This window comes from Empidonax traillii, unplaced genomic scaffold (assembly GCF_003031625.1).
Source record: "Empidonax traillii isolate 1590-97213 ecotype Southwest subspecies unplaced genomic scaffold, ASM303162v1 scaffold839:size271545, whole genome shotgun sequence".
NCBI classification, from domain to species: domain Eukaryota; kingdom Metazoa; phylum Chordata; class Aves; order Passeriformes; family Tyrannidae; genus Empidonax; species Empidonax traillii.
Genome location: NW_020956032.1, coordinates 133,142 through 160,050, shown reverse-complemented (window position 1 = coordinate 160,050; position 26,909 = coordinate 133,142). Strand labels below are relative to the sequence as shown.

General features: G+C 41.9%; 1 protein-coding gene across 1 annotated transcript; it reads left to right on the top strand.

The window, feature by feature from the left end:
• Positions 1-1,547: 1,547 nt before the first annotated feature.
• PLEKHS1 (pleckstrin homology domain containing S1) lies at positions 1,548-17,953 on the top strand. Its single transcript, XM_027902099.1, has 12 exons — positions 1,548-1,632; positions 2,962-3,096; positions 4,363-4,438; positions 5,123-5,230; positions 5,899-5,994; positions 9,487-9,597; positions 10,611-10,726; positions 12,025-12,234; positions 12,471-12,572; positions 13,978-14,113; positions 14,891-14,981; positions 16,674-17,953. The coding sequence occupies exons 2-11, from the start codon at positions 3,002-3,004 to the stop codon at positions 14,957-14,959; spliced, it is 1,119 nt and encodes a 372-aa protein (XP_027757900.1). The 5' UTR covers positions 1,548-1,632; positions 2,962-3,001; the 3' UTR covers positions 14,960-14,981; positions 16,674-17,953.
• The last annotated feature ends 8,956 nt before the right edge of the window (positions 17,954-26,909 follow it).

The following is a 26,909-nucleotide window of genomic DNA, read 5'->3' as shown; positions in this document are numbered from 1 at the left end:
ATAATGTATAAATTAATCTATAGCAAAATATTATGTGTAATAACTATTATAATTATACATATGGCTTATTAGATATCTTCCTATATTTATTTTATATAATTAAATCATCAGTATGAAAATTAACGCTTGTAAGATATTTGTTATTTTCTCAGCAGCAACTCTGTGTGCAGTGAAATACTGCTCAGCAGCAAGCAAAGTGAAAGGAATTAGCTTCAGTATTTTTGTTCTTTTTACCATCTGGGTGGAAGAAATCATCAGGATGGCTTCTACAAATAAAAGAAATTCTGCAGGTACAAAATTTCGTTTACTAAGTTTTGTCAGGAGTAAATTTGAATTAGGTTTCAATCCATTCTTATCAATGTATGATACCATTCTCTTTACTCCCCAGCGGTCTCAAGAATTTTGTGGCAAACAGTAGGTGAAAAACCCTGACAAAGACATTGAACTGACATTTGTTAAAAATGTTAAAATCCTTAAAAATTAACTAAGAACTGGAAGGTACAGTCAGTATGTCCAAGGCACTGGTGATAAAGCCTTGCCTCCACTTAAGACCACAAAGTTTGTTCATGTTAAATTTCCCGAAAGTTATGCATATTGTCTACTGTCCTTTACTAGAAAATCCAAACTGAGGTTGCCTGTGTTCCTTTCTGTCACTGGTTTCTTAAAAAATCTTAACACACCATACATGGTTTACAGGTTAAAAAACTGAATGACATTGCCACTGCTTTTGTTATGTTAAAGTGCATTTTTATCAGAAATCCACAAGTGATTAAAAAATGTGAATCTTAAACTATAGCTGGTCACAAAGTATGAAGGATCACAAACAAACATATCTATGTATTGTCCCCGTAGGGTTTTAGCTCAAATTTTACTTGTAAGACTTTTTCCTGTTGTGACATCACAATTCACAGTCTAAGATGATCTATCCTTAGCTGATTGAATGCCATCTATGAACTGCATTAGGGGTGTGTTTACTGCCTTTCAGATCGCTAATTATGAAGCTAAATAAGACCAGACTCCAAAAGTTAAATAAGACCATTTAAAGAAGGCAGAGGCTCATGATATTTTCTGAGCCCTCTACGTTTTCACTATCATTTGCTTACAGTTTGTGTCAGTTGTAGCCATAAAATTAATATCAGGGAAGCAGGACCTGGCCCTGTATTTTATAGTCTTGATTTGTGTTTCTCTTCTCTAATTGTGATATGGTTTGTGGCCATTTAAGCACAGAAACCCCGCCCTCAGCAACAATTTCCAGTTCAAGCAGGTCTTTGTAAAAGATAAATTGGCAACAAATTAAGTAATGGTGCTGTTCATTTCTTTTTGATTAGGGAGAATTCAAAATACATTTTGCCCTGAAGGTGAAGTCTGCAAGCACGGATTCCTCATCAAATCACCACCTCTTCAACTTTTCAGCTCACAGGTATACCAGCACAGATTAGTCATATTTCAGCAATCCTTCAACAAGCAGCTGTTATGTCCGCTATCTTGAATTTTAACGAGAGACAAATTACTTTCTCTTTGGCAGAATTCCTGGAAAAGGCGTCTTTTCGTCCTGTCCAAATCCAGCAAAGGGAATTATATACTGAAGTATCTAAAAGGCCAGCATGTAAAGGGCTCCATAGCTGTTGATCAGTATGTAACTCAAATGCGTCACCTTTTCTATTTTAAGTCATGTATCAATGCTCTTCAATGGCCACTGATTGTACAGACACTTTTTCCTGACTTAGGTTCCTGATTCAAATCTTGCTGAAGTCCAGAAAAGAGTCCTGTGGGCTTCTGTAGGTTTTGGGTGCAGCTTACAGTATATAGGAGTAAAAATCCTCAATTGCTTTATTAAAATTTAATGCATATATGTGATGTGGTATCTGCAAACCAGACATCTTGGCTCCATGACCCCAAAGGCTGCATTCCTGTAGCAGAAGGTATTTTATCTCCTGAGAGGACGGTGCTATGCATTCATTCACATGTGAATAAGGATTGACTATGCCCCTCTTACCTGTGTCACAAAACCTCTCCCTACTTACAGCTTCACAAAGGTGCTTTGCAGATTGTGCAGAGGTCTCCTGACTCTCACGTGGCCCTTTGGGCTGGTGCTGGTGCCCCACTGCCTCTTAACTCTACAAAGAAATTTCTCTACTTGGCTCATTTGGGTTGGTTGTTTCATTCCTCCCAGCACAGTGCCTGCTGCAGCGAGACTGGGTGTCGCTGGCTTTGTCCTAGCGCCCTTTACCATGTCACAGGTGGTGTGAGATACTTGGAAGGGAAACAGAAGATGTAAAGGTTTTACCCATCAGACCTGGAGCTTAATACTCTAGGCTCCTGGCATTGTTTAGCATGGAGGTCACTGAACCACACTGCTGTTGTGCTTCGTCCATTAAATGGATTTACTTTGTGAAGCTTTCAAAAATATTGCAGCTTGCTCAGTGGTATGTGGTTACATTGTTACCATCATTATTGCTGTTATTATTTTTATTAACATCTTGAAGTTAATGGGAGTAATGCTTCAAGTATCCATTAAGAGTACTTCTGTTCCTTTTCCCCTCCATTAAAGCACTATTAATACGTAATTAGTTTCAAATCAAATGTATTGTTTTACAGTGGTTAAAAAACTTCCTCATGAAATTTTTCTTACTATTCTTCTTTTTCAAGGTTCTGTGTTAGACCAACAACCTGTTTTTCCGGAAATGAGGATCCAAAATCTGAATCTTTGCAAAAGTTGATTTAACTTTTTTTTTTTTTTTTTTTTTGCGTGGAAGTTTTCTTCATTGAAAGGCCATCTGTTTTGAATATTTGTGCTTATTTTCTTGAGATTTTTTTCTGTGGAAAAATGTTTATCTTTTCTCATGCAGATATACTGTGTTGTGCTCACCGTAAAATTTGCACAGACACACGTGTGTGTGTGTGTACTTGTACATATGTATGTATATCTATATAGGATGCTTCATATGCTTATCTTAACAGAATCATAAGTATTGAAGTTGGCATAAGAAATTTTGAAATTATGGAAACGGTGAGGAAGATGTTTAAATGCCTTCCTGAGCAGGTGATGTCCATCAGTACTGGAAACAGATGTTACTACCTCATTGGGAACAGCAGGTAGGCATTGCAAGATGTGCAAATGCAGTATGACATTACAGTTAAGCCAATGGAACAGTAAGCTGCTACCCCAAGGCACAGCCACTCCCTTCCCTTCCTGTGTCTGGCACAGATCTGGGATAAAAAGATTCAGCCGTTTGATCCAATAGAAAACAGATCTTTTCTGTGTAATTTCCCCCCTCCCACTGTGGCTCACTTAATTTTTTGCTGGTTCAGGCAGGTGAGCTAAACCTTCCCTGCAGCCACACTGTTACATCCAACGTGAAAGTAGTGGGAACACAGGGCTGGGAGTGGGGATGGCAGTGGTGCTACATCAGTGTGGCAGTGCCATTTCAAACTGTACCAATTAAAGGTTAAGAAAGAGCACAGAGACCTTTGTCTTCTCACCCAGCATCTCCTGGGACTTAGAAAAGCTTCTGCTCCTTATAGATTAATCACAGGAAATAATATTGCCTGAAAAGCAGGTTATTAATCAAGGCAAGCAGATTGAAGGCAAAAGTTCTCCCGAGGGAAAACACATCCCAGAAGTACTGACTGGGGCCTTTTCTGCAGCAGGGTGGCATGTTCTCTGCTTTCCCAGGCTGCAGTTCGAGGTGATGAGCCAAAGCTCACTTAGGCGAGGGAGGATATTTGTCACACTGCTCCTGTGCTGCTGGTTCTCAGCTTCTCCTCTTCAGTTTCCCAGTCACGAGTGTGTCAGGGTTGTTTTTTTTTTTTTTGCCTTTATGCAGAAGAGCAGCTGATGTGTGAAATTCTGATAAGCACAGAATCAAAACACATACCTGAGTGCTACTTGAGCGTGCCACCCAACGCCTTCCCCCAAGGCTCTGCTCTCACACCCCATGCTCAGTGGGAAGCATTCCAGAATTAATCCAACTAAATACACTGCAAGCATGAAACAGGGCTCCAGGGGTCCCTCCATGGCATATTTCTCATCCTTCTTGCCCAAAAGCATTCCCAAGCCTTGTTAGCCCTCTTTGTGGCAGGACTCAGCAGAGCAGCCTCACACACAGTAAAGAAAGCAGGAGGCACAATCCCACCTCTCTGTGTCTCTTAACAGCCCCCCTGCAAAACTTTTAGTTCCCAGCCTTGGGCTACACCTCTCTGAGGTCAAACTTTGCCATCTGGCTATGACCACCCAAGCAGTCTTTCTTAAAAGAGAGGTGCAGTTATGTTTAGCCCCACAGGAAGAAGTGTGGAGACAAATGGATTTTCCTTGTGTGTTACCTGTCAGTAAGTTTTCATTTCTTATGTTCCAACCTACAGGCAAGAAACAGAGGACTGGGTGACTCTGATATCTTCAGTCTGCAGGGAGGACAAACAAGGTGGAAGCTGCCCTCAGGTGACATTTTACTGTACTTGATTTTAGGGGAAAAAAAAAAAAAAGGATGTTTCTATTTTCATTAGAAAACTACAAAGGAATTTTCCTAGTCTTTGCCCTGCAACTTGGCTCTGGCCTTGATTATTCAGAAATTCATTTTTCATATAAATCCTGTACCCTGGCTTTGTGCGTAAGCAGGCATTGCACAGTCTGCCTGTGCTGGGATTGATTTTACATTGAAGAAATCTCTCTGAAGAGTAAGCCCTATGGAAATTAGGAGATATTACACTTCAATGATCCACACCTTTAATGCATCAGAATGAAAACTTGTGTGTTATCATTACCATGTGTATTTTTGTTATATTTACGTGTTGTTTTACAAACCAAACCACATCTAGTCTGCCAGTGTTATGAACCAGCTGGGAGCCTTGTTAGTTCAAACTCAGGTTTGAACCCAAGTTTCTGCACCTTTTCAGCCAGCCAGGCTTACCAGTTCAGACTCTGCAAAAAGGTGCTTACATCCCTGCAGCTTCCAGTCACCTCAAAGTGCCGGCAGGGTGAATTTATGTCTCCCAGAAAAATACAATGCAGACAACCTCTCTGAGCCCTTAGAAGTAAAATGTGTGCTAGTAGGATGTACTGATGCGTTTTAGACCACACCCATCAGGTGCCTGTTTTCTTAGGCTGCTGTTACCTTATTTCTAGAACCAGGATCTTCCAAATCCAGAAGTCAGAAGCCGGCCCTCCTCTTTGCCACTGTTCTTAAATTCCATAGATATGACCAGTTTCACGGAAAGGCAAAGCTGCCAGAAGGTAAACAGATTAGCCATCCTTAATAATGAGTGTACCTAGGGATGACTGTGAAATTTCATTTGTACAGTTGCTTTCTTACACCAAAAGTTCTTCAGATCACCTGCAATGAATACCTGGGTGGTCTGTTCTGCTCTCTGGTGGGGGTTCCTGAGTAGGACTTGGGCGATAACATCAGAGGGTCCCCACAAAGGAAATACTTTTGAGTAATATCTGTATGTAAGTAAAGGCAATAAGAAATTATATTTATTGATTGTCTAAACTGACTGGCAAAGATTCCTGGGCATGAAGTAAGCCTCTAAAGATTTGCTTTGACATACCTTGTCATGGCAAAGGCATGTGATGATTGTCTTGGCAGCTTCTAGCCACATGCCTCCTGTTTTGTAATTGTGCTTTTCTTTGTCTCTCTCATTCCAGGCTTAGAGGGGAGTTCAGGTCCAGTTCCTCTGTCCCTCACAGATTTTCCCCTCAGTATTAAAATAGAAAGGAAGGAAAGTACTGCTGCTGTCCCCCAGCAATTGCAATCCCCATCCCCTGGTAACAGCCAAGGAATTGTTGGGTTGCTTTAGTCACAAAGCTGTGTGTAAATGGCTGGCTAGAGGAAGATGAATGTGGGTGAAGCACCTCCACTGTGTCTTTATGAGGAATCAACTTTTTTCTTTGCTATTCAGGAGAATGGTTGCTCAGAAGACAAGAACAGGCCTTATTCAGATCCTGGCCCTCATCAAGCTCAGTGTGACTCACCAAGAGGAGTGTTTCCATGCCTGGTGAGCAGAAAAAAAATCAAACAGCTCTTGCCTTGTTCAGTCTGCAGAAGTGACTCTTGGCTTTTATCTCGCCTGGGTGTCTGTGGCTATAGATTATCCACCTGCTTTCCCAGTGCATTGAGTTGGTTTTCACTATGAAATTTGCCCAGATATTTTATCTGTTTTCTTGTTTAGCACTGAAAATAATCTTCTAAAAACTTGCTTGAAATATCCTGTTTGTTTTTGGAGGCAGATCCTCAGAGTTCCTGTGCAGCAACTGCAACTTATGGCAGCTCTCACAAACTTGAGGAAAACTCATAAGTTGCACTGATTGAGGATTTAACTCTCCCATCACAGTTCTCAGCTGTGCCACAGTTGTTCCTAAATGGTTTATTTCTTCAGCTTTTGCCAGTAGCAATTGAGTCAATGTCACTGAACTAGAAAACAAGGGCTTGCTAAATTGAGGCCCACCTCAGAACTGACCTTCTGTCAGCATAAATATGACTTCAAGTAATTTCACTTCCATATTTGGCAGGAATGATTTGGAAAGATAAAATATGAATGTTATCATGCATTATTGGCTAAATGTTCTGACCTGTGTTCCCTGAACAAGCGCCTGCAGCAGTTTTCCTCTGCTGTGTTATTACTGCCTTTGCAGCAGAGTTAAGAGGACAGAAGGCACAACCAAGACTTATCACACCAGTTTGCAGTTTAAACCCATCTTTATTGACAGTTTATGCACTGGACTATGATCTGGAGTAGCTGAGATGTAGGGCAAAGACTCTGTTCTGCTACCATAGCTAACAGGGTGGTAAATCATGCTGCAATCACCATCCTTGTATATAGGCTGACAGCAATATGTATGAGATAATACAGCTAAATATAGTGCAAAGAAGTGAAAATAGCTGAAACTACATCACCATGCCATGTCAGCATAGCTCAGCTGATGCACAGTACTTTATAAAACTGCAGGAAGTCAATTGTGATTCTGAGCTCTGAAATGCATTGAGTTAACTCTTGGTCTGATTTTAACTAGTTCTGCTTCAGGTGCATACCAAGGGTCTCTTGTGTCTCTTTCTTATGCATACCTTTTCTGTCTTATTCATTAATTCTTCTCATACTTATGATGCCTCAGAGAGCATATATTACTTGCAGCTGTTCGGACTAAGACAGACTGACCATGAGGGTTAAAAGAAGGAATTTGGATTTTACCTTTCTAGCCTACGCAGAGGGAATAGCAGGAAGCTCATATTTCTGTTTTGGCATGTGTGAAAATAAATAACCTTGTTGTACAGAGAACAAGAAACAAAAAGATTTGTTCATTCGATAAAAATATTTCCCTTGCCTCATAAGTTTAGCATCTGCTAACATCTCCAGACCTATTCTCTGCTCAGTGACATCTAGACAACTGACTTCCTGATTAATCCCTTGTATTTACTTCCTTTTAGAAGAATGACTTCCCATTCCAAACATCTGACGAGTTTTGCTTTTTATCAGTGGTTCCCTCATGCAGGCCCAGATCCTGAGAACTTTGTTCAGTCGTTGTTACTCATGCAAATGGGCCTCTCCATGTCAGTGAGTCTAGTCATGCTGGCAGGGACCCTGGAGAGGTCTGGGGACCTGGCTCCTTTCCAACCCACACTTTGAAGCCAACAATCCACATCTGACTCAGCAATTCATCATCAGCTGTTTTGATACGCAGCTTTCAGTATCTAAAATACATCAAAATGAAGAGCCCTGACTTACATCACCCTGTACCTAGGCACCCTTGTGGGGATCTGTTACACACACCTGATTTTCTGCAAGAGAGGTTCCTCTGTCTAAGGGCAATACATAACTTTCACTGAGGAGCTTATAGGTAACAATTACTCAGTTGTTCTCCAGGTATCATTTCCATCCTGTGCTACAGCCAATTTTCTCCACAGTCTACTGTCTCTCTAACGTAAATCCATACTATGGTTCAACAGACACTTAAAGGATTTGTCTAGCTGTTTAGCTGAGAAAAACTGTTCACTGAAGCTGACTGCACTTCCCTGCTGGTAAGACACCTAGAGGAACAGAGATGTTGACAAACTGCTTTAGGGAAGCACAGGACTGCTGCAGTGTGTCCTTCTCCTTCCCATTGTTCCTATAATCTGTGATGGTGCCAAGGAGAAACACTATGCAGTTGGCAAAAGAGAGCCATTGTCAGTGGCTGAAAGCTCAGTTTGGAAAGCTGATGAGTGTTGTCTGCTCTTTGAGATTTCTTAGGAATTAGAGAATCTCAAGACTTAATAAAATCATTTTCTCTTCTCCTTCTCCCCAAATGTTTACTTGTTTGATTGATCCAAAGCCCCTAAAAAGACACTAGGAGAACTCATTCACGGCTTCAGATCATGACCACAGAGCCAGTCTTGTTTCTGCTGTGGTTTTGTTCTGCACTTCTTGAAGGACCATTTGCAGGTCTGTTCTGACTCCTACTGAGTTGCTTTTAATGTCATTCCTACCAACAAGGAAAAAAAATACATTAATCATCCTTAATTTATATTCAATGCCAGTTCCTTCTCTTTACATGTAAGAAAGTAATTAGTTTAATTTACTTTTCCTTGAAAACAGTAAGATATTCATGGCATATTTAGCAATTATTAAAATGATCACCATGGAAACCACAGATGTAAGTGTAGAGATAAAAAACAGTTGCATCACAAACATGGCATGGAGAATTGCATTGGGAGGCAGCTAAATACTAATTACCATACTCTTCACTATAGTGAAGTCAACAAGGGGACATAAAAATAAAAAATTTATCTTTGTGACTGAGAACGGTAAACTTGATGGAGGGACTAACTTCATTTTGACTTACCAAATTACCTCAATCCTAATGTTTCAGCTATTTATGAAGACAGAATATCACTCAGGATACAAAGGGTTCAGTGTCAGATCTCCAGTCTTTTGGGTATCTTCTTGTTCATAGAGAAGTATGAGATAATAGATTTCTCATTAGTCAGAGAAATCCCAAATTCATTCTTTACTTGATAGCAGTTAAAAGCTGCTTACAAAGGACAATTATGTCCCAATCCACTCCTAGATTTCCTACAGATTTTTTTTTCCTAGTGTAAGGACTTGAGAACTGAATTGCAGATAGAAAATCTTTTCCATACAAGTCAACCTAAATTCATCCAGATTTATACATGAAGTGTTTAACCCACTTAATTTTTAAGCAAAATAATAGGCTGTGATCTTGCAATCAGTTGCAACTTCTTGGTTACCACAAATCCATCTCTGAGAAGTACTAATACCAGTGACCAGTTTTGCCTGTGTGCATTGAATTTCAAAAACACAGGAAGGAGCACAAATATAGAAACCTTGTTTCTAAAACAGGCTGGCTCTGAGCATATCTTACTTCAAGGAGAAACATTCTTCCCATGTTTTCTGTGAATATGTGCTGATTCTATTACTTCTCCATATAAATGGAAAAATACATGTTAATCTGTACAACTGATCCTGTTAAATACAAAACCATTCTTTTACCAGGATAAGATTCTGGGAGGAAGTGAGGAAAATCTGCTGCCATCAGATACAGATGAAAACATCAAAAAGGATGAAGAAGATTATTACCAAACTCCCAGCAATATTTTAGCACAGGTAGTTTATCAATTGTGAGTTCTAATGGTTTGTTAACAGCTCTGAGGACACAGGAGACATTTAATGAGCCAAAGAGGAACTGATAGGAGGAATCCCTTGTACCTTGCAAAAGGAATACATAGATAAAGCAGTAGGTAACAGAGCTTTCATTTATACAAGAAAAAATACACTAGACTCATTCAAAGGATCTTTCTGGTAGAAAGTGGCATTTTGACAAAAACATTGCTGATTTTGTTGAAAGTCCCCAAATTGATTGTTTCATTGTAAATAGCTTTTGACTATTGTGTAACAGGGTGGAGTTTTTTTCTGAAAGTGAAAACTTCATTTAGAGAATGTAACAGTACATTAGGTTTATGTATTTTAAAATGTAATTCTGTTGAAGCATCAGTAAGCTGCATAAAATGAAGCAGTACTTTTAAAACACTGTGGTACATTTTGGTATCTACATTTCACTGTGAAACAAGGCAGTAGGAGAAATCATTCTGGTAATTTTAAACAAATTTTGACACCTAATTTTGGAGGCTAATTCCTCTAGGTTTCCCATGAACTTAGTGGTCAGGAGATGCTAAGTGGTCAGTTTTCTGCAGAAGTCACAGTGTCTCTCCCAAGACCGTACATCTGACTGAAGAACATTACTAATATGATTTTGTTGTATAACCTAAGTGCTCTAAGTTAAGCACCCCCAAAGTAAAAATATCTTTTTTCAGCCTGTTTGGATTAAAATGACACTTTTGTGTGTGTGTGTGTGTGTGTGTGTGTGTGTAGTACTCTAGAATATAGCTGGTTATATCCCAGTCTGACAGTGTTAATAATAACAGCATTAACTTGTAACTTTCAAATACCTTTCTAGCTCCCAGTTTCTGGTAATTGAGTTATTTGGGGAAATCCAATCTATATTAGCCAATGTGTTTAAACAGCATGAGCACTAAAAAAAATAAGGAAATTAGGATTTTTTTTTTTCTGTAGGCAGAGCAATAATATTAACATCTTATGCTGGTACATGTTTCTGATAGTGCGCTGCTAAAGTATCAAAGCCTGACCTTACAGCTGGAACTGATGGCCCTGTGCAAGAGAAACCAGTGCAAAACAAGCCAGTAAAGGAGAACATTTATGTGTCAATGAAATCACTGTAAGTAACAACTTCATTAAGGTTTGCAAATTAAGTGACATTGTAGGACAGATAGAGCTGACATCTGTGGTATTTCGATAACAAGGTCTAGAGGCTGCATCTTGTTTGAATGAGTCCTTGTTTGGTCTTGGTTCAGATAGTTCAGAACTCAGAGGAGTACTGGAGTCAGATTCAAACTCATCAACGTGAAATTTAAGCTCACATTGCAGACTCATGCAGTTAGACAGGCTCTCACTGTAGGATGCAGCACTCTTTGTTGACTCATACTTTTTCTAAGTTTTCATGACACAACAGTCCACCATTTTACTGAGACACTGCAGCCAAGGTCCAACATCCTTTCAAGACAGGTACTCTCCAAGCAGGCAGCATTATCTAGTGGTTAAAAGAGAAAGGTAGAGATGGGGCATTAGCTCCTTACTTTTCCATTAAGAATTTATGTGAGTTCGGTCATCTCCTTCCTCACATTAGCCCATCGAAAGAAGGGATCTGGTGCTGTGTATTTTGAAACTACAATGTTTGGCACATCACTAAAAAAGACCTGAACTTTGTGTCACAGTTTCAGTACCACAAGGAAACTTTACGACCTCCACAATACAGCACTGAATACCGAAGAGGAAGTGTGCCTACACAGTAAGGCCACACCTCCTGAGCCAGGGACTGGTCAGTAGCTGTTGGCTATGGCCTGCCATCTAAAGACAGTCAGGTCTTATACCACATACTGGGAGGAAATTGGAAATGCAGACCCACTAACCGGTTTATTCCAATAGATTTATTCAAGCTCATCTGTGTCTTTGGGAGCCCCTGGAGGGAATTACTACAAAATTATATCATCTGAGTTAAAATACACCAAGAACAGCTTTTGCTACTATCCCCAGTCTTGTTTGGGGAATGGTGTGAAGTCAGCTCCAGGCATCATAAGGCTCATCAAATAAAGCTAAAATGAGTTCAAGCATGTCAGAGTTATTGTATCTCCCAGGGCACAGCTTTACGTCCCTGCAGAACCCACTATGGCCAAGGATAACAATCTGTACTCAGTTTCTTTGTCAAGGCATGCTGTTAGCTGGGATGTTTTCAGGCTTAATAAAGAGCTTTTGCATACTGGCAAGGTTTATTTTGAGATTTATGATCCATTTTTAGAAGGACTGTTTATTTTACTTTGCTTTAATTTTGTCCACTGGATATTCTACAAGAACTTGTTATTCTTTGCTTTACTGATGGCTGTTTGATCCAGCTTCAAACACCACAGGAGTGCCTGGAATGGTCAAACCACTTAATCTTTTATCATCATTTCTCTTCAGTAAGTTGTTGGATGAGAGATGCCAGCTCATGTGCAGACGTGATGGGCTCCCATCTCCACCCAAATGCCAGGACAGCAGTACTCATCCAAGAGACTTGGAAGCAAACAGAGACATAAAATTCCCAGAAAGCAGCACCAACCTGCAGCCAACCCTCCAGAGAAGGCAAAATGCATTACCACTTTCAGTGGTTCAGTTGTCTATACTGCTCAGGTAAGTGTCTTCTCCATTTTGTTGCAGAGAAGGCAGACGTGTTCATGGGTTTCAGCTGAGGTGCTGGTAGAGTGTGTGAAGCCTGTCAGCATTCAAGAGGCATCTGGATGATGCTCTTAGTCGTATCATTCAATTTTATGTAGTCTGCAAGAAGTAGGGAGTTGAGCTCAATAATCCTTATGGGTCCCCCTTGAGATATTTTATAATTCTATGGTCTCCAATGTTTTCTCTCACAGTCAAGTTACAGATGAGACCCAGCTGCAGAAGTTGGATATTTTCGTACCCCTGGCTGATATTAACAGTTACCTAAAACTTACTGAAGCAGCAGGACGGATATGGTGAGTCTGAATGTCTTGTGGCAGTGCCTGTCAGATCTGAATAAGTGACAGTCAGGTACAGAAGTGTACAAGTATAGACATCCATGTACACTGCAGAACAGGGCAAGGTTAGTGCATGATGGTATTTGAGTGATTCCTTTCTGCTCTTTCTGACTCATCATGTACTTGAGTTTCTATTTCAACTGCTGTTGAAGAGGGTGCTACAGAATCAAGATCCCTTATCTTGCTGTGTAATAATTAGTGATGAAATCCCACCAAAAAAGTTATTCTTCTAATGCTGGTGGGAAATCACTTCATTACTGCTAGTTAGTTTTACCTTTGAACCACAATGATGCTGTGTCTCAGAGATAAAGTGAGGGGATATAGTTGAGGTAGGGTAAAGACAACCTCAAGCTGACTCAAGTTGGATGTGAGCACAGAACTATCTCTGAAATAATCCCAGCAGTGGTTCAGTGCTAAGAAAGAGGGCGAGGCAGAAATGTTATGGGCTAGAGCATGTGCATCCTCTTAGTAGGCTCACTGAAAATTAATGCTCTCCCTAGACTTTCACTATCAGTGACTAGGATAAAGAGGATGGAGCAGAGAAAATGCTCAATGCATATTCCTGTCCTTCCTGTTCATCTTTCACTGACACACAGCACTGAGAATGCTTCTTTTGCTGCTGCTCCTGTATTCGCACCAGTCAAGTGCACTGTCTGCATAGCAAGTCCCTTCATTTCAGTCACTGTCAGCAAAAAGAAAAAATACCATTGCAAAAGTGTCTGGAAATAACCTCGAGAACTGAACTTACATCTAAATCTACAGAGCCTTCTGAGTGGAAATTCATGTTTAAAGAACTGGGAGCTTGTTCTGGAAGGGAATAGAGCACCATGTCTGACTGTCAGGTCAGCTAATCCTAAATAGCTTGTCATCAAGGATAGTCTGTCAGAGACCAGCAGGCAAGAGATGCTGGAATTTCCATAAGGGTCCCATCTGGACAGCAGTGGATCTCTGATCCTTGCAGTTATACCATAGATAAAGCAGACAATAATAGTTTTAATTTTATTCTCTTGGGATGACTTCAGAAATCATATCAGTCAAACATCAGGCTAAAACATCTACAGCAAGTCTGGGCCTCTGCTTCTGGACTGGAATCCCCAGCTTTGGTGACGTTACTAGGACCAGTTTCCCTTATTAACATGCTGCAATGTCAGTGCCAAGTGCTCTTTCAGGAGGATGCCATTTGGATGGATGAAGCAGCTTAGTTTCAGCTAGAACCAGATCAAAAAGTTGCAAAGTCATTCCACCTGTATGTTATTTCCAGAGGGCACTACCATAAATGCAATCCTGTTCAGCCATTGCCATCTGTGAGCAGTGACTGGACACCCTGAATGTTTCCTTTCTTGCTGCCCTCTACATACCACAGCATTTCACACTGGACTGGTCCCCACAGACTGGGATGTTTGTTTAACCACGGAGATCATGTAGTGGCTGTGAATGATCTGCAACCCCAGGGTGTGGAAGAGGCTTACTTCTTCATCAGCAGGTCCACAAGAAAGGAGGTATGATTGACTAACCTGAAGGTGACAGTCAAATGTATCAAGCCAAATGAGAAAGGAATTTCCTTTTTGTATTTCAAGAGGCTCTGTTCAAACCAGTTTACTTTGGTTTAAGTTTGGCATGAATAACTTCAGTACCAAACAGCTCCTCAGCATCATTCTGATATGGCATCTCTTATTCTTGGGAATGCAAGTCAGCACGCTGGTGTTGGAGGACTTGAAGAGCTTGAGCAAACCCAAGAGACTCTACTGGGCAACCATAAATTAGAGTTACCCGGTATTTTATAGCCAAGGCCTAGGAACTGTACACTTTGGGAAATAAACAATTGCCTCCAGGGGATGTATAGTTGCTTATAGCGGTTTTGGATGTTGAGGGCAGAGCCTTAGACTCCTATCTCCTATTGCTTATCAAGTGCTACACATCTCCTTGTATGATATCATGGTTTTTTTTAACAAAGTGGGAGATTTGTAAGAGGTTCCTTAACTCCACTGGGATCTACTACATGTGTTTCTGACAGGTGGACTCCTGTTTCAGTATGCAGGTTCATGACCCAGACCTGAACACAGTCGTATTTGAATTTTGCTGAGAAAGTTGAGGTTGTCAGATGCTGTTGCCATCTAAAGAAAAAAAGCTAGTCTCAGCAAGGAAAAAATACTCATCTCTCTTACTAGGAAGTTTCTATTCAACTAGTTAAAATACAAGTCAGATACACAGATGCACAAATGTTGATCAGATTAAACAAGCTACAAAAATGTCCCTTTTTTTTTTTCGTTTTTAAGGTGAAACTTACTGTGTGTAGGATTCCACATTCAGATATCTTCCACGCTAAAGGCTGCTCATGTTCCTGAAAAAAAAGACCTCAGTGATTAAGTAAGTACTAAAGGTCAAGGGATAAGATCAGGGAGAAGAATGTGTTACACAGTTTGTGGAGATAATCTTTATCTTCTTGAGCTTCCAGGCATCTTTTGTTGTTGAATTATATGTCCCAATAACTTATTTTTTTGGCATGAATGGCATGTATTTGCCTTATATTTCGTGTTGGCATGTGTTTCTGCTACATGAAAAAAAAAAAGGGGGGGTCAAATAATTTTCATGACCTTTGCACTGTGTACACTTTGTGTTTCAGCAGGAAGTACTGGTTCATGCCTCGGCTCACCTCTTTACACTGAGTTATACACTGATTTATACTGAACTACTAGTCAGTTAGGGGTGTGAAAACTCCAGGCATTTGGGACAAAGCCATATTTTTCCTAAATTCCCTTTAGCCACAAACTGAGAGCTGTCATGTTGGAGGGCAGGATGGTAAATAGAGTGTTGTGTAGTGATTCAGGGGGGCCTCCTTTCGTGTTATGCCACTCTTATATTACAATCACACAAATACATTCAAGAGATGACAGGAAAAAGAGCTGGTTGGAGAAAGGAATGTGTCTGGAGCGCCTTTGGGTTCCAAATTGGCATCCAAAATAAGCCCTAAGTGAAAAAGGAATTAATGGATTTGGGAGAGAGAAGGGCTGGCCTACTCTTTGAAAGTGTTGCTGATAAGACAGCAGGGAAAAACCAGAGAGAGAAATCGTGTATCCAAAGGGATGTGCTCTCAGCCCTGTGCAAACAGAGTGCAATGAAAGCGTTTTGGTGCTACCTAGTACTGCCACAGGGATGTCACTGGCACAGCAGATTTCCAGAGTAAGTACTGATTTGTTTCCCAAACAAGGGTATTTCCCATAAAAATTTGTTTGTGGTTATGTCTTCCTTCCATTGCTGCCATAGGAACAGGAACAATTTGCAGCATATATCACACCAGAAGGAACTTGATAAGCAATCACCTGCAGGGGTGTGTTTAGTGGATGCCCAAAGGGAGTTTTGTCCTGTCCTACAGTGACCTCTGTTGCTTACAGAGCCACGGTGTGACATGGCCTCTGTGCAGAACAAATACCTGTGCTCTGTGTGAACATTTACACACTGGCATATACATGTTTGTGTGGGGCTGTGTTTACACACACATATATTACTGTAAAATAGATCGTGTTGATACACAATGGTGTAGCAACAAACAGAATCACTGGGTTCGAGTACAGATCATTTTATCTTGCCAGATACAACCAAAATAACTCCTAGGTTTAGCAGGCACAGGATTACTGATATTAATAGATTTATGTAAGCTTTGACTAAGGTGGATTTGGCTCAAAGGAGATATTTGTCTAGCTTTCAATTGAATTAGGCCAAGTCAGCTACTACAGTAAGAAACTCCACTCACTAAAAATCGGCATTGGTGCCACTTACTGCAGTAGTAAATTCAACAAATGTGCTTTTTCTATCCACTCTGGACTTTTTAAAAAATCGTTATAAAATTTTATTTAGCTGAAGATGAAACATGTCAAGGAACTCAAAATGAGGAAACACAAATATATAAGCAATCTATTCAGACTCAGCTCCTGTTCAAAAGATTAATTTCCAGGCTGAATGTTTTCACAGCCTGTCTCTTCTGCTTTTGAGATAAGAGTGTTTGGGACATGCTTGTTTCTCAGGGTGGGAAAGGATCATGTTTTGATATTTCTGTTTCAGTTCAAAGGCCTGTTTGTGCTGAATTCTGAATAAAGACAGAGGGAAATCCCAGTTCTGGAACTACAGAGGCTGAAAATGGAAGAAGAGACATGGAAGTAGAAGGAGCTCTTCTCCAAAGCTGCTATGGGAGTCCTTTGAGCACAGCAAATCCATTTCTGCCTAAGGAATCTCTGAGTGATGGGCTGGCTGGCTATCACTATACAGGGCTTCTTCCAGCTCTGTAACTGTGTCAGTTTGCTAGGACAGTCCTCATGGCCTGAATCCTAAAATCACAGATCATCTAGTTCAAGAGTATCCACCAAGGATGTCATCCTTAGTCTTTCCTGGCCAAGATTTGCCTAAGATCTTCTTCTGAACTTTAAAAAAAGAAATTCCAAACCTTCCTGTGTTCTTCCAAGACTCATCCCTCTCTAAAATTAGGAGTTTTTTTCTACTGTTTATCCTAGACAGTTTTTTCATAAAATTAACCTGATTTTTTCTTGTCCGGTTTTCAGTGGGCACGGGGAATATTTGGATTTCCACTGTCTCCAGAGGAATCTTCACTGTCGAAGGTGTTCTTTCTGCCTGTTCTCCCTACTCTTTTTCTTAGACCAAGTATCCTGCATTCTTTCATCATTTTTTCAAACAGTTCCTGCAAGTGGTCATATGTCACTGGACTGCGAGACAAATACCTTGTGTTTCCAGTTAAAGATGAACAAAGGAGGTGAGAAATTGAAATTCAAAGAATTTCTTCAAAAAGAAATTCAAAGCCATGGAGCAATTTCCTAGAACTTCATAGAGAAACATTTCCAAAAAGAGGTGAACTTGTGAAGAAGCTCCCACGTGGTGGTGGGAGAAGAGCCCCTCCGTGGAACCTGCAAGAGGCATTGCTGCTGAAGCAGTTGAGCACTGCATGCTGCACCTGTCAGCCATGGAAGAATGTTACTTTTGGACAAAAATAGGATTAGGGTAGTTAATTCCAGAATATTTCAGAAAACCTGGGGGGATTACTTCTGTACTTCAGTAAACAGCTACTGATGTGTTACTTCATAATTGATCATTATGTCAGCTTACACTATGCTAAATGCAGATAATTATTATCACATATTGGCTGATTCCTAACAGTTGCAGAGATACAACATGGAAATTACATTGGTACAGTAAATTCTGGTAGGGTGTGTGAAGTTGTCTGCCCACATATGATTAATAAAGGTGTTAACACTTTACAACACATTGTACGCTGCAAAATACCTCGCTTTCTCCTAGCACAGCCCCTCTTTGTCCTCCAAAGACTGCCTGTAACTTCCCAGTAACCTGAGTCACCAAACAGCCCTTTTTAAAAAAGCTGCCCTTAAAAAAAGATCAACGTCATTCTGGAACACTTTTTCCCAATGTGAAAATTTTACCTGTCTTCAAATGAGCAAATTCTGCTAAATCTCTTGGTTGCTTCTAGAATCAACAGCAAAGGGAAATGATTTCATGCATGGCATTACCCAGTGCTCACTTTTAGTCATGAAAGACCTGAAGGGAATGTCTTTAAATCCATGCCATCTGAGGGGTAACTGGTCATTTTTTAGATCACCTATAGGTATTTGAAATGTGTTGTGTAAACACACTCCTAAAGAAATAGGTGCTGTTGTAGTTTCCTGGTGCAGCAAGAAGCTTGTTGTTCTGTGGTGTCAAAATAATTTCTTAGCCAGTCTCCAGGTAAGTTTTGGGCTATGAAGGGTTCCCGAACACTGATGTTAAAATTGGCATGAGATGAAATTCAGTGAGTCCACAGATTAACAAATCCATGTAAAACAGCAGCACCTGCATCTGCAAACTGGGTGTACAAGAGACAAAACCCAACCAACTACAAGGGAGATCATGTGATTAGCTAGCAATTAGCATGCTCCTCACTAACTACTTTATTTCCTGTCACTGAATACAGCTAGCACCTTTAGGTTGTTTCCCTGCTTGTTAATTTGTGGCACATTCCCATGCTGCACTCACTGTAAAGAGTCTGCTAATATTGCCCCCTGAATTCCCAAGCACAAGGTTATACTCCTTCTATCACTCCAGCAGGAAGATGGCAATTGCCCAGGAGAAAAGCAAGTCCTGGAACAGATAGAGGGTAATGGCAAGAGAAGGCTCCATATTGGTGTGACGTCACTGATGTTAAGAAAAATAAAAAGCCCATTGAACAGCAAGCACAAACCAGCCCACACAACCCCCACACTTCCTCTCAGGGGCAACACTATTGAGAACTGGGGCTGGAGTTATTTACTGATCAAGAGAGCACAAGGCTTGCAGGAGAATGAATCCAGCCAGGGTAGGTTATCTGTGCTGTTTGTGTCCACCCTGAACTGAGCCAGAGACAAGCTCTGTATGATGCAATGCCTGGCTTATTTAGAGTCCCCCCCAGCCTGGGGGATTGAAGGGATATCTAATTATCTAATAGGGATATCTAAATAAATATCTATGTATTTAACAGGGATAACTAAATAACACCCAGACATGCTTCAGTATGGCTGGGATTTCTGCAAATGGAGTCAAAGAGGAGCAATAAAAGAGAGTGATGTCACCCTGCACACTGGGGAGAGAGTGGATCGGTGGTGAGCTGGGGACACCAAGTGCCTAATCTATGTTTTGCCCCAAATTTTACAGTGACCTCAGGAGAGCCATTTCCTTGCACACACACTGTAAAATTCAGGAAGTAATTTCAGACACATTTGCATCATGATGTCTCTTACCATGAACGTGATCTCAAGCATCACATTCAATACTATGAATTGCTTTAGCTCTGAGAACGTTGCTGGAAAAGCCTCCATCAGAACTGTACATTATAGGCATAAGGGCTGGTTCAGGAATGCTCCATGCTATGGGGAGATGCTGATGTGCCCATTCCATGCTAAGGGAGAAGCCATCCTTAATATCCTGCAGAAATTGGCTTGCCCTGAGTCACCTTTCAGACAGCTCCGTCATGAGGCAACACTGGGTGATGTTCCCTCTTCCCTGCAAGGAACTGGCTCACCCCATCTCTGTGCTGCTTATGGAGAGCTGCACAATTGCAGTCAAATGGATTCATCCATAACTTCAGGCCCGTTAGGGGACATACTAATAGTATGAGGATGCTTCCTCACTCGTGCTCCCTTTATCATGGCAGGGGCTAGAGAGTGTACTGAATCCTCAGCAGAAAGCCTTAACCACAGGACTGTCTACCTCTGGGTCTATACAGCTGACAAGGTAATCTGAGATGCTTTAAGAGCTTTTTTGGTTTGTTTCCCAGGGATAAACAGTAGTCCCATATATGTGCCTTGCTGTAGCCAGCACTTCCCTTCTGCAGGCTGGCCAGCAAGTCACTGCAAGGAACGTGGAGTGTGACAGGCAGTTCCTAGAAATGCTACTGGAATTTCAAATGTTCCCTTTGGCCCTTTATCACTTTCTAATTTATTGCATCCTTTAAAGAGGCGGAGAGGCCAGCCAAGGTTGATACAAATCTTTCATTCAGCAAGAGAAGCCGCGTCTCTGCACCGCCACAGAGGAGGATTCTCAGCAACCACGAACGAGCCTTTTTCTTGCTGTTGAGCTGATTGGTGATACAACCATCCCACCTCCACCTTACAGCAGGACCAGCTCTTCAGAGGGCACCAAACCACTGTGGTGGCAGCAGGACTGGATTTGCCACAGCAAGTGTCTGGCTGTGTTCAGTGTTCCATCCTGGGGTGCCTGGGTCAGTCTGTGCCTGAGAATTTGTTTCTCTTACAACCCAGCAGTGGAGGGTCAAGTTAAGCAGTTGGTGAGAGCACTAAGAGTGTGGCTGTCAGTGGTGCTAATCCTCTGTTTTAAAATGCTGAATGTTTGTGATGTTCATCATTATGGACATCATTGAGCCACATCCAAGTTTTCTGCCTTTATAAGTTTTCCCAAGAAATCTGTTTCTGTCTTTGTCTATGAAACACAGAGCCATGGTTTATGCTTCAAGGGCTATTGGAAGGATACTACCTCCATCAGTAATGGTGGAGGTTGCACAATCCAGGAAAAGCCAATGTTTTTGAGTATTTGCTCCTCAGCAGCCCCTACTGATCAGCCACATATTCCACACTAGGACTCATTTTGCCAAAATAACCTCATTTAAATGTTAAATGTCCTAAAACTGATTAGATACCCAACAGAAATTCTGGCCTTTTCCCTCCAATTTGCCCTTTTTCTGTTTTATTCAATGTCCAAAGTCATTCTTCACAGATATCACTTTGCTTCCAAGCAAATGTCCTTGTGCTCCAATTTCTAAGAATAAAAGTTTCTGAGAAATCCCCAGTATTGGAAAGTTAGCTGGGGAACAGAATAGAGAGGAAGAAAAACTCAGTCATGAGGAATAACTATAAACAACAAAAGGAACTGTAGGTAGGAAAAAAGTAAGAAAAAGATGACAAAACAGGAGTTCTCTGCTCTAAAGATATTTTTTTTGTATTTGGTGATTAAAAAATAAAAATCTGCTTAAGGCTATTTCCTAGCATCAGACAAATGGCAGTTAGTAGCACCTGTTCTTCAAGATCAGGTAAAACACTGAAATAACTCAGAATAACTATGTGTCCAGTCTCTCTGGCACCTGGATGAAACATGCACTGTTGTCTGGGCTTCCTGGGACTTTCCATCTGTTTGTCTCGTCTCAAGTTCTGCCAGCGGCACAAATCCTGAGGAGCCGTGCAGGGATGTCTTGGTGTTGCAGCCAGGAGAATGTCTGTGCCTGAAGAAGGAGCTGGGCATTGCTGTCATCCCCACAGGAGACCCACATCTGCTGTGTCCCCAGGGGCTGTGGCACCATGTGCTAACATCCAAGAAGGGTTAAAGGGAAGAAAAGTAGCAGCTTCAAGGTGTACCTGGAGGTGTGATCTGAGCCACAGTTCTTCACCTCAGCAAGCAGCTGTCCTGTGTGATAGGCTCCTGTTCTGCTTGTCCTTGTCATGTTTGTTCCTGGTTCTTCATGATGAACAGCCCAGGGTCACGGCCAGATCTGTAGCAGTCAGAGGTAAGACAGATGTCTGCTGGCCCCAGGCATCATTGAGAATCAAGCTGCTTGCTTGAATGAACATCTCAGGACAAGCTGGAAGGCACCAAACTGGGACATGGCTTTGACTGAAGCCACTGATCATCCGCTTCTGTTGCTGTGTAATTCCCTAATTGATTAAGCATCACATTTCATGGCTGGTGCAGTCTGCAGCCCTCTCATATCTTCTGATGATATCATATTTATTACAGATGCACTCAGAGTCCTTCCCACCTTTTCTCTCCACCTTTGGCTTAGACTCCGATTTGCATGCGAGAATCTCCAGCTGAAATTAGTACTCCTCCACGGATTAACGTGGAAAGAGAAAAAGGGAAGAAAGAAGTGGATTGTCAACAGAAGGAAACCACTTGATTTGAATCGCTTGGTGGATGAGGTACTTTATAAGCCTGATGTTGTCCCCCAGTCCCTTTGGTTTCATTCACAGGTGGGAGCAGACGACTGGCAGCTCCTCCCAAGCTGTATTTGATTGAAGTGGTAGGAATCAGGCTGAGTGCATGGCAGCTGTTCCTTTGGTTGTGTTTGGTGTGAAAAACAGGTAAATGAGGGCCATTAGATTTTCCTGCACTGCGCCATCCAGAGCCCTTGAAGAGCCCATGGGCCTGAGAGCTGCTGCCACATCTCGAACTGAAGCCTCTCTGGAGCAGGGAATGTTCGTGTCAAGTTCCTGCCCTGATCCTCCCTGTGGCATGAAGCCAGGACATGGTCACCAAATGGTGTTCAGAAAGGAGGTTTAGAAATGTTTAGAATGACAAAATGTCCATGAATCACTCCAGCTGAAGTGATGGGGGGGGGGTCTGCCGGTGGTGCTGGTGTGGGCACTGCTGCAGGAAGGATGTGGACATCCAGTTGCTGCTGACAGCAGCTCTACAGAGCCCTGCCTTGCTTGCCTCCCACCCTTCTGTCCTCAGCCTGGCTGTTCCAGGGTTGTGAGTCATGCCAAATGAGCACAGGGGACAGCATCCCTGTTCTCCCCACCCCACCAATCTCTTCAGGCAGTGTGGTAGTTAGTCATTTCCTAATGAGCTGTCACTAAGTGTACCACTGTCTGCTGCATTTGTCCCTCCCCTGCCACTCCTTTGTCAAATACAGAATACTCTGGATTTTATATGGCAGAATACCATATAAATACCACCCACTAACTGGAAGTGTTTGCTGTGGCCCTGAGGGCACCAATAGTTCTCTGCTCAATCCAGGTGTTCCCCATGGCCCAGGACCCCAATTTCTGCCCACCAGGGCTGTCAGTCCCTGCCCCAGCAATCCTGTGGCACGTTGCTCTCCCCTGCCTGGCTGTGGGCCCCACAGACACTTTCCCTGCAGAAGAGCTGGGAGGAATGAGCTGGGGCTGTGACCATGAAGGTGTTAGAAAAAAAACAGGCTCCTGCTGTGCTGCAGAGTTCAGTTCCTCAGATGGTCGCTGGGTAGCAGCACAAAGAGCTGAATTTCAGCTTTACCACCCTTGTTCAGGCAATAGATGTGACCAAGAGCAGGGCAGAGAGCCAAGCCAACAGCATTACCTCAGTAACAAGTAAAATCCAACCTGCCTTTCTCTGACTGAGGAAGCCCTGCTGAGATAAATGCTCTGATCCATCTCTTCTCTGAAACAGGAGCTGAAAAGTGGGTCAGATCCTGCTGCTGGCAGCGCCACATTTGGGGAGGTCTCTGCTAGGAGTTGACAAAGGACCGGAGTGGTCAGTAAAAATCTGCTTCTCACAACACAGTTCACTGAAATCACCGTCTCTGCAGGGAGGAAAGTGATGTGCTGCCAGGAAGGGTGGGAAGCAGCGAGAGTCAGCACATGTAGAACCTCACAGCCAGCCCTGGTCTTGCTGAACTCGGCTTCAAAGTCACCCTTGTTCACATTTGTGTCCTCATGTCACCTTTTGCTCAGATGCACCACTGGTATCTTTTTCCCTGAGATGATGAACTTTTTTTCTCTTCTGCCCTTAACAACCAAAACACTATATAGAAGGAAAGGTAAACAAAGTTAAATTCAAATGCCAAACGGGAAAGCTTTAAGGTTTTAAAAACAGTTTGTTTTATGTAAGAACATATTGGAAACTGGCACAAACAAGTCCCTATCTGCTCTGAGATACCAGAGCAGATGTGACAGAGTGGAAAAAGCTTTTTCCATGCCAAAGTATTTGCTGGAGATTCGATAACAAGGTGCCATTGTACAGCACTGGGTAAAGGTCCAGATCAGAAAGCAGAAAGAGAAGAGGCCTCCAGGCTGTGCAGGACTCTGCCTTTGCTCCTGCACTGAAGCTCCTGCCCACAGACAGTAGGTAGAGCTGGGTAGATTCAGCAAAAAGGTAGCAGTCAGCTCACCTGTGTTGTTTTTCTTGACAGACTGCTTTGTCCCTTCATTTCTGTTACAGGGCTGTATGCTCCTTCTAGCTTTTCTCTGCACTGCTTCTGAGAGTATTAAATTCAGCACTCCAAATGCATATTTATAATCTGAACCAAGACGTGAAACTTCAGAATAGGAGCTCCAATTTCTAAAATTGGCACTGAAAAATTTTCAGTGATTACTGTGAATTTCATTCATCCCTGTCATATTTCCCCCTAGGTACTAATACCATGTGTTTTACAAATATTAACACTGAATGTGTTGCAAACACAGTTGATTTGAAGGTGGCTATTGAATAAAATTTCAAATTGAATCATTTGACTATAAAGCCTAAACATATAAAGCACCACCCTCAAAAGTGATGCTTTTGTCTGTTTTGGTTCTGAAATGAGCAGCAGCTGGTTTTCTGCACCTAAGGGAGAATGGGAAAGTTTGGGCTGCATTCTCTTGTTCTCAAAATTAACCTCCTTTTTGTCCCCTACCAAAGAAAACTCACCAAAAATTATTCAGATACAGAAAATACATCAAGGCAATAACTGCATCTATGCCTTGACATGGTAACAAGTCTCCCACATAATCCCCTGAAGCAGTCTTCAAATTCAAAACACAGTCAAAATCAATCCCTAATTGCAGGAAGGATGTATCTGAAGTCACACCATCTTAAAAAGCAAAAAAACCCCATAAGCTTTACTAAGCTCAAATGAACAGATAGATTTCATCAAATAAGAGAAACGCTTTAACCACCCAACTTGCCATCGTTATTTCACATCAAGGTGTGAAGAGACACCAGCACCTTGAAGTTCCCTTTAACTGCCCACATGCTTTTATTCTGTGATGCTTTGCACTTGCCCCCCCAGCAGCCTCCTCGGTAGCAGCCACGGGCCGTGGGTGCTCTTATTTATCACAGCCAGCCTGAAACCCACTGCCTGAGTCAGCACAGCCAGGGAGCTGCTCTCCTCATCTCCCCTCTCCCCTCCTGCTACCCTTTTCAAACAGAGTTGCTTTTAGCTCATTTATCTGCCTATTGGGGCGATATGTAATCAGAGCAGGAGTCCTGATGGGAAATACAAAGTGATTCTTTAGAGTGGCTGGCTTTGAAAACTGTTCTGGGCACTGATCAAGCAAGTGTTACAGCTGCCCCTTTCATTTGCTTTGCCTTTTGCCCTGAGTCTGCCAGCACTAGACAAACTGGAAGAGCATCTGAGGTTTTCACAGGCCCATCTTGCTTTAGTAAAATCCGGTATTATTCGTGTTAGTATGTGAGTCATTTGATGTGAGGTTAAGGACACAGACTGACTCATCCACCCCACTGTCCAGGGTACCCCTGGTGTGGTCTTTCTATGACACCACGGAGATCAAAAGTCCCCATCTACTGACTGTGAAAAGGTGGTCCCTTTGCTGTAGTCAGAACCTCCTCTCTAAACCAAAATAACAAATGCTTTCACTCCTATACCTCTAATGCCAGCACTGCTCAAAGACTAAAAGAAACACTCATTTCATTAGGAAAAGTGGAGCCGTGCCCCAAGTCCTAATTAATGACACCTGCACAATAACACTCACATGGGGTTTATCCCAGGTCTGACCTCTCCTGCTGAGGTCAGAGAGATGTCCCTCGGAATCACCGAGACAAAGGAAAAGGTCCTGTCATACAAAATCTTCCCACAAAACTCTTGTTAGTTATATTTAGTTTTCCACATCTGCTTATATGTCCTCCTAGGCAATCTAAGCGATCTAATCCTGTTATTAATCTTCTTCCTTTACAATAAAGAGAACAAAAATAATTTATTCCTGGGTTTGGATTCCGAAAAGACTTTTTTCCATACCAAAGAGGCCAAGTGACTGGGTAACATGGAGATGTCCCAACATGAAGGTGGATAAAATGCTGCAGAATTCATCTACCCACAAAAAACAGCCAGTGGAAGTGCAAATACAAACCAGAAAGAGGGAGGAATGAAAGCAGAAATACCTACAGCAGAGCAGGCAACTGGAAACAGACCCCAGCACTAAAGCACTAAAGCCATTTCTGCTCTGCTGACTGAAGTGAGGCCCATCACCATCTGTTCCACATCAGGGCAGGATTGACTGTGTCAATCTAGCAGATGCCAATGTCAGTGTCTTCCAAGATACACAGTTTTGTGGTTAGTTTCAGAAATGAGTTTGCTTTTAAAAGAAAAAAAAAGACCCAACCCTTCTTTCTGGGTAACGGGGTACAAACTGGTAGCAGGAGGTAAAGAGCCACAGAAGGCAACAGGTGCCTCACACTGAAAGCCAGATTCTTTTAGTTCAGTGCTACCAACTGGCACAAACTACTGGAACTGCAAATCAGCCTCTGTGAGCCCATATACATACCTGTTTTATCCTTGGAAGTGTTCAAGACCAGGTTGGATAAGCAACCTGGTCTAGTGAAAGGTGTCCCTGTCCACAGCAGGGGGGTGGGAACAAAATGACCTTTAGGGCCTCTTCCAACTGAAACCATTCTATGATTATATACTCCTTCTCTGTAGGAATAGTCACTCTTGAAAATGCAACCATGAAAGCAAGAAGATGTCAGAGTTGTGACTAAGATTTGACTTTGGGGTGCCTGTTCCAGCCTCTCATAATTGGTGCAAAAATTAGTCAGGAAAAAGACCTCAGGGGCCAAAAAAACCATGCATAATTCCTTAAAGATTCAACTTCTAGAATCAATTGCCTGCCAAACAATCTCCAAATTTGCTCTGATTTGTAATATATAAATAAATATATAATAATATTATATAAATATAAAAATATATAATAATATATAAATAAAAGATACTTTTTCACACACCTCTGAAAAGGAGCGGAATCCTAGGAATGTGCACTGCTGTCCAAGAGAGTTACC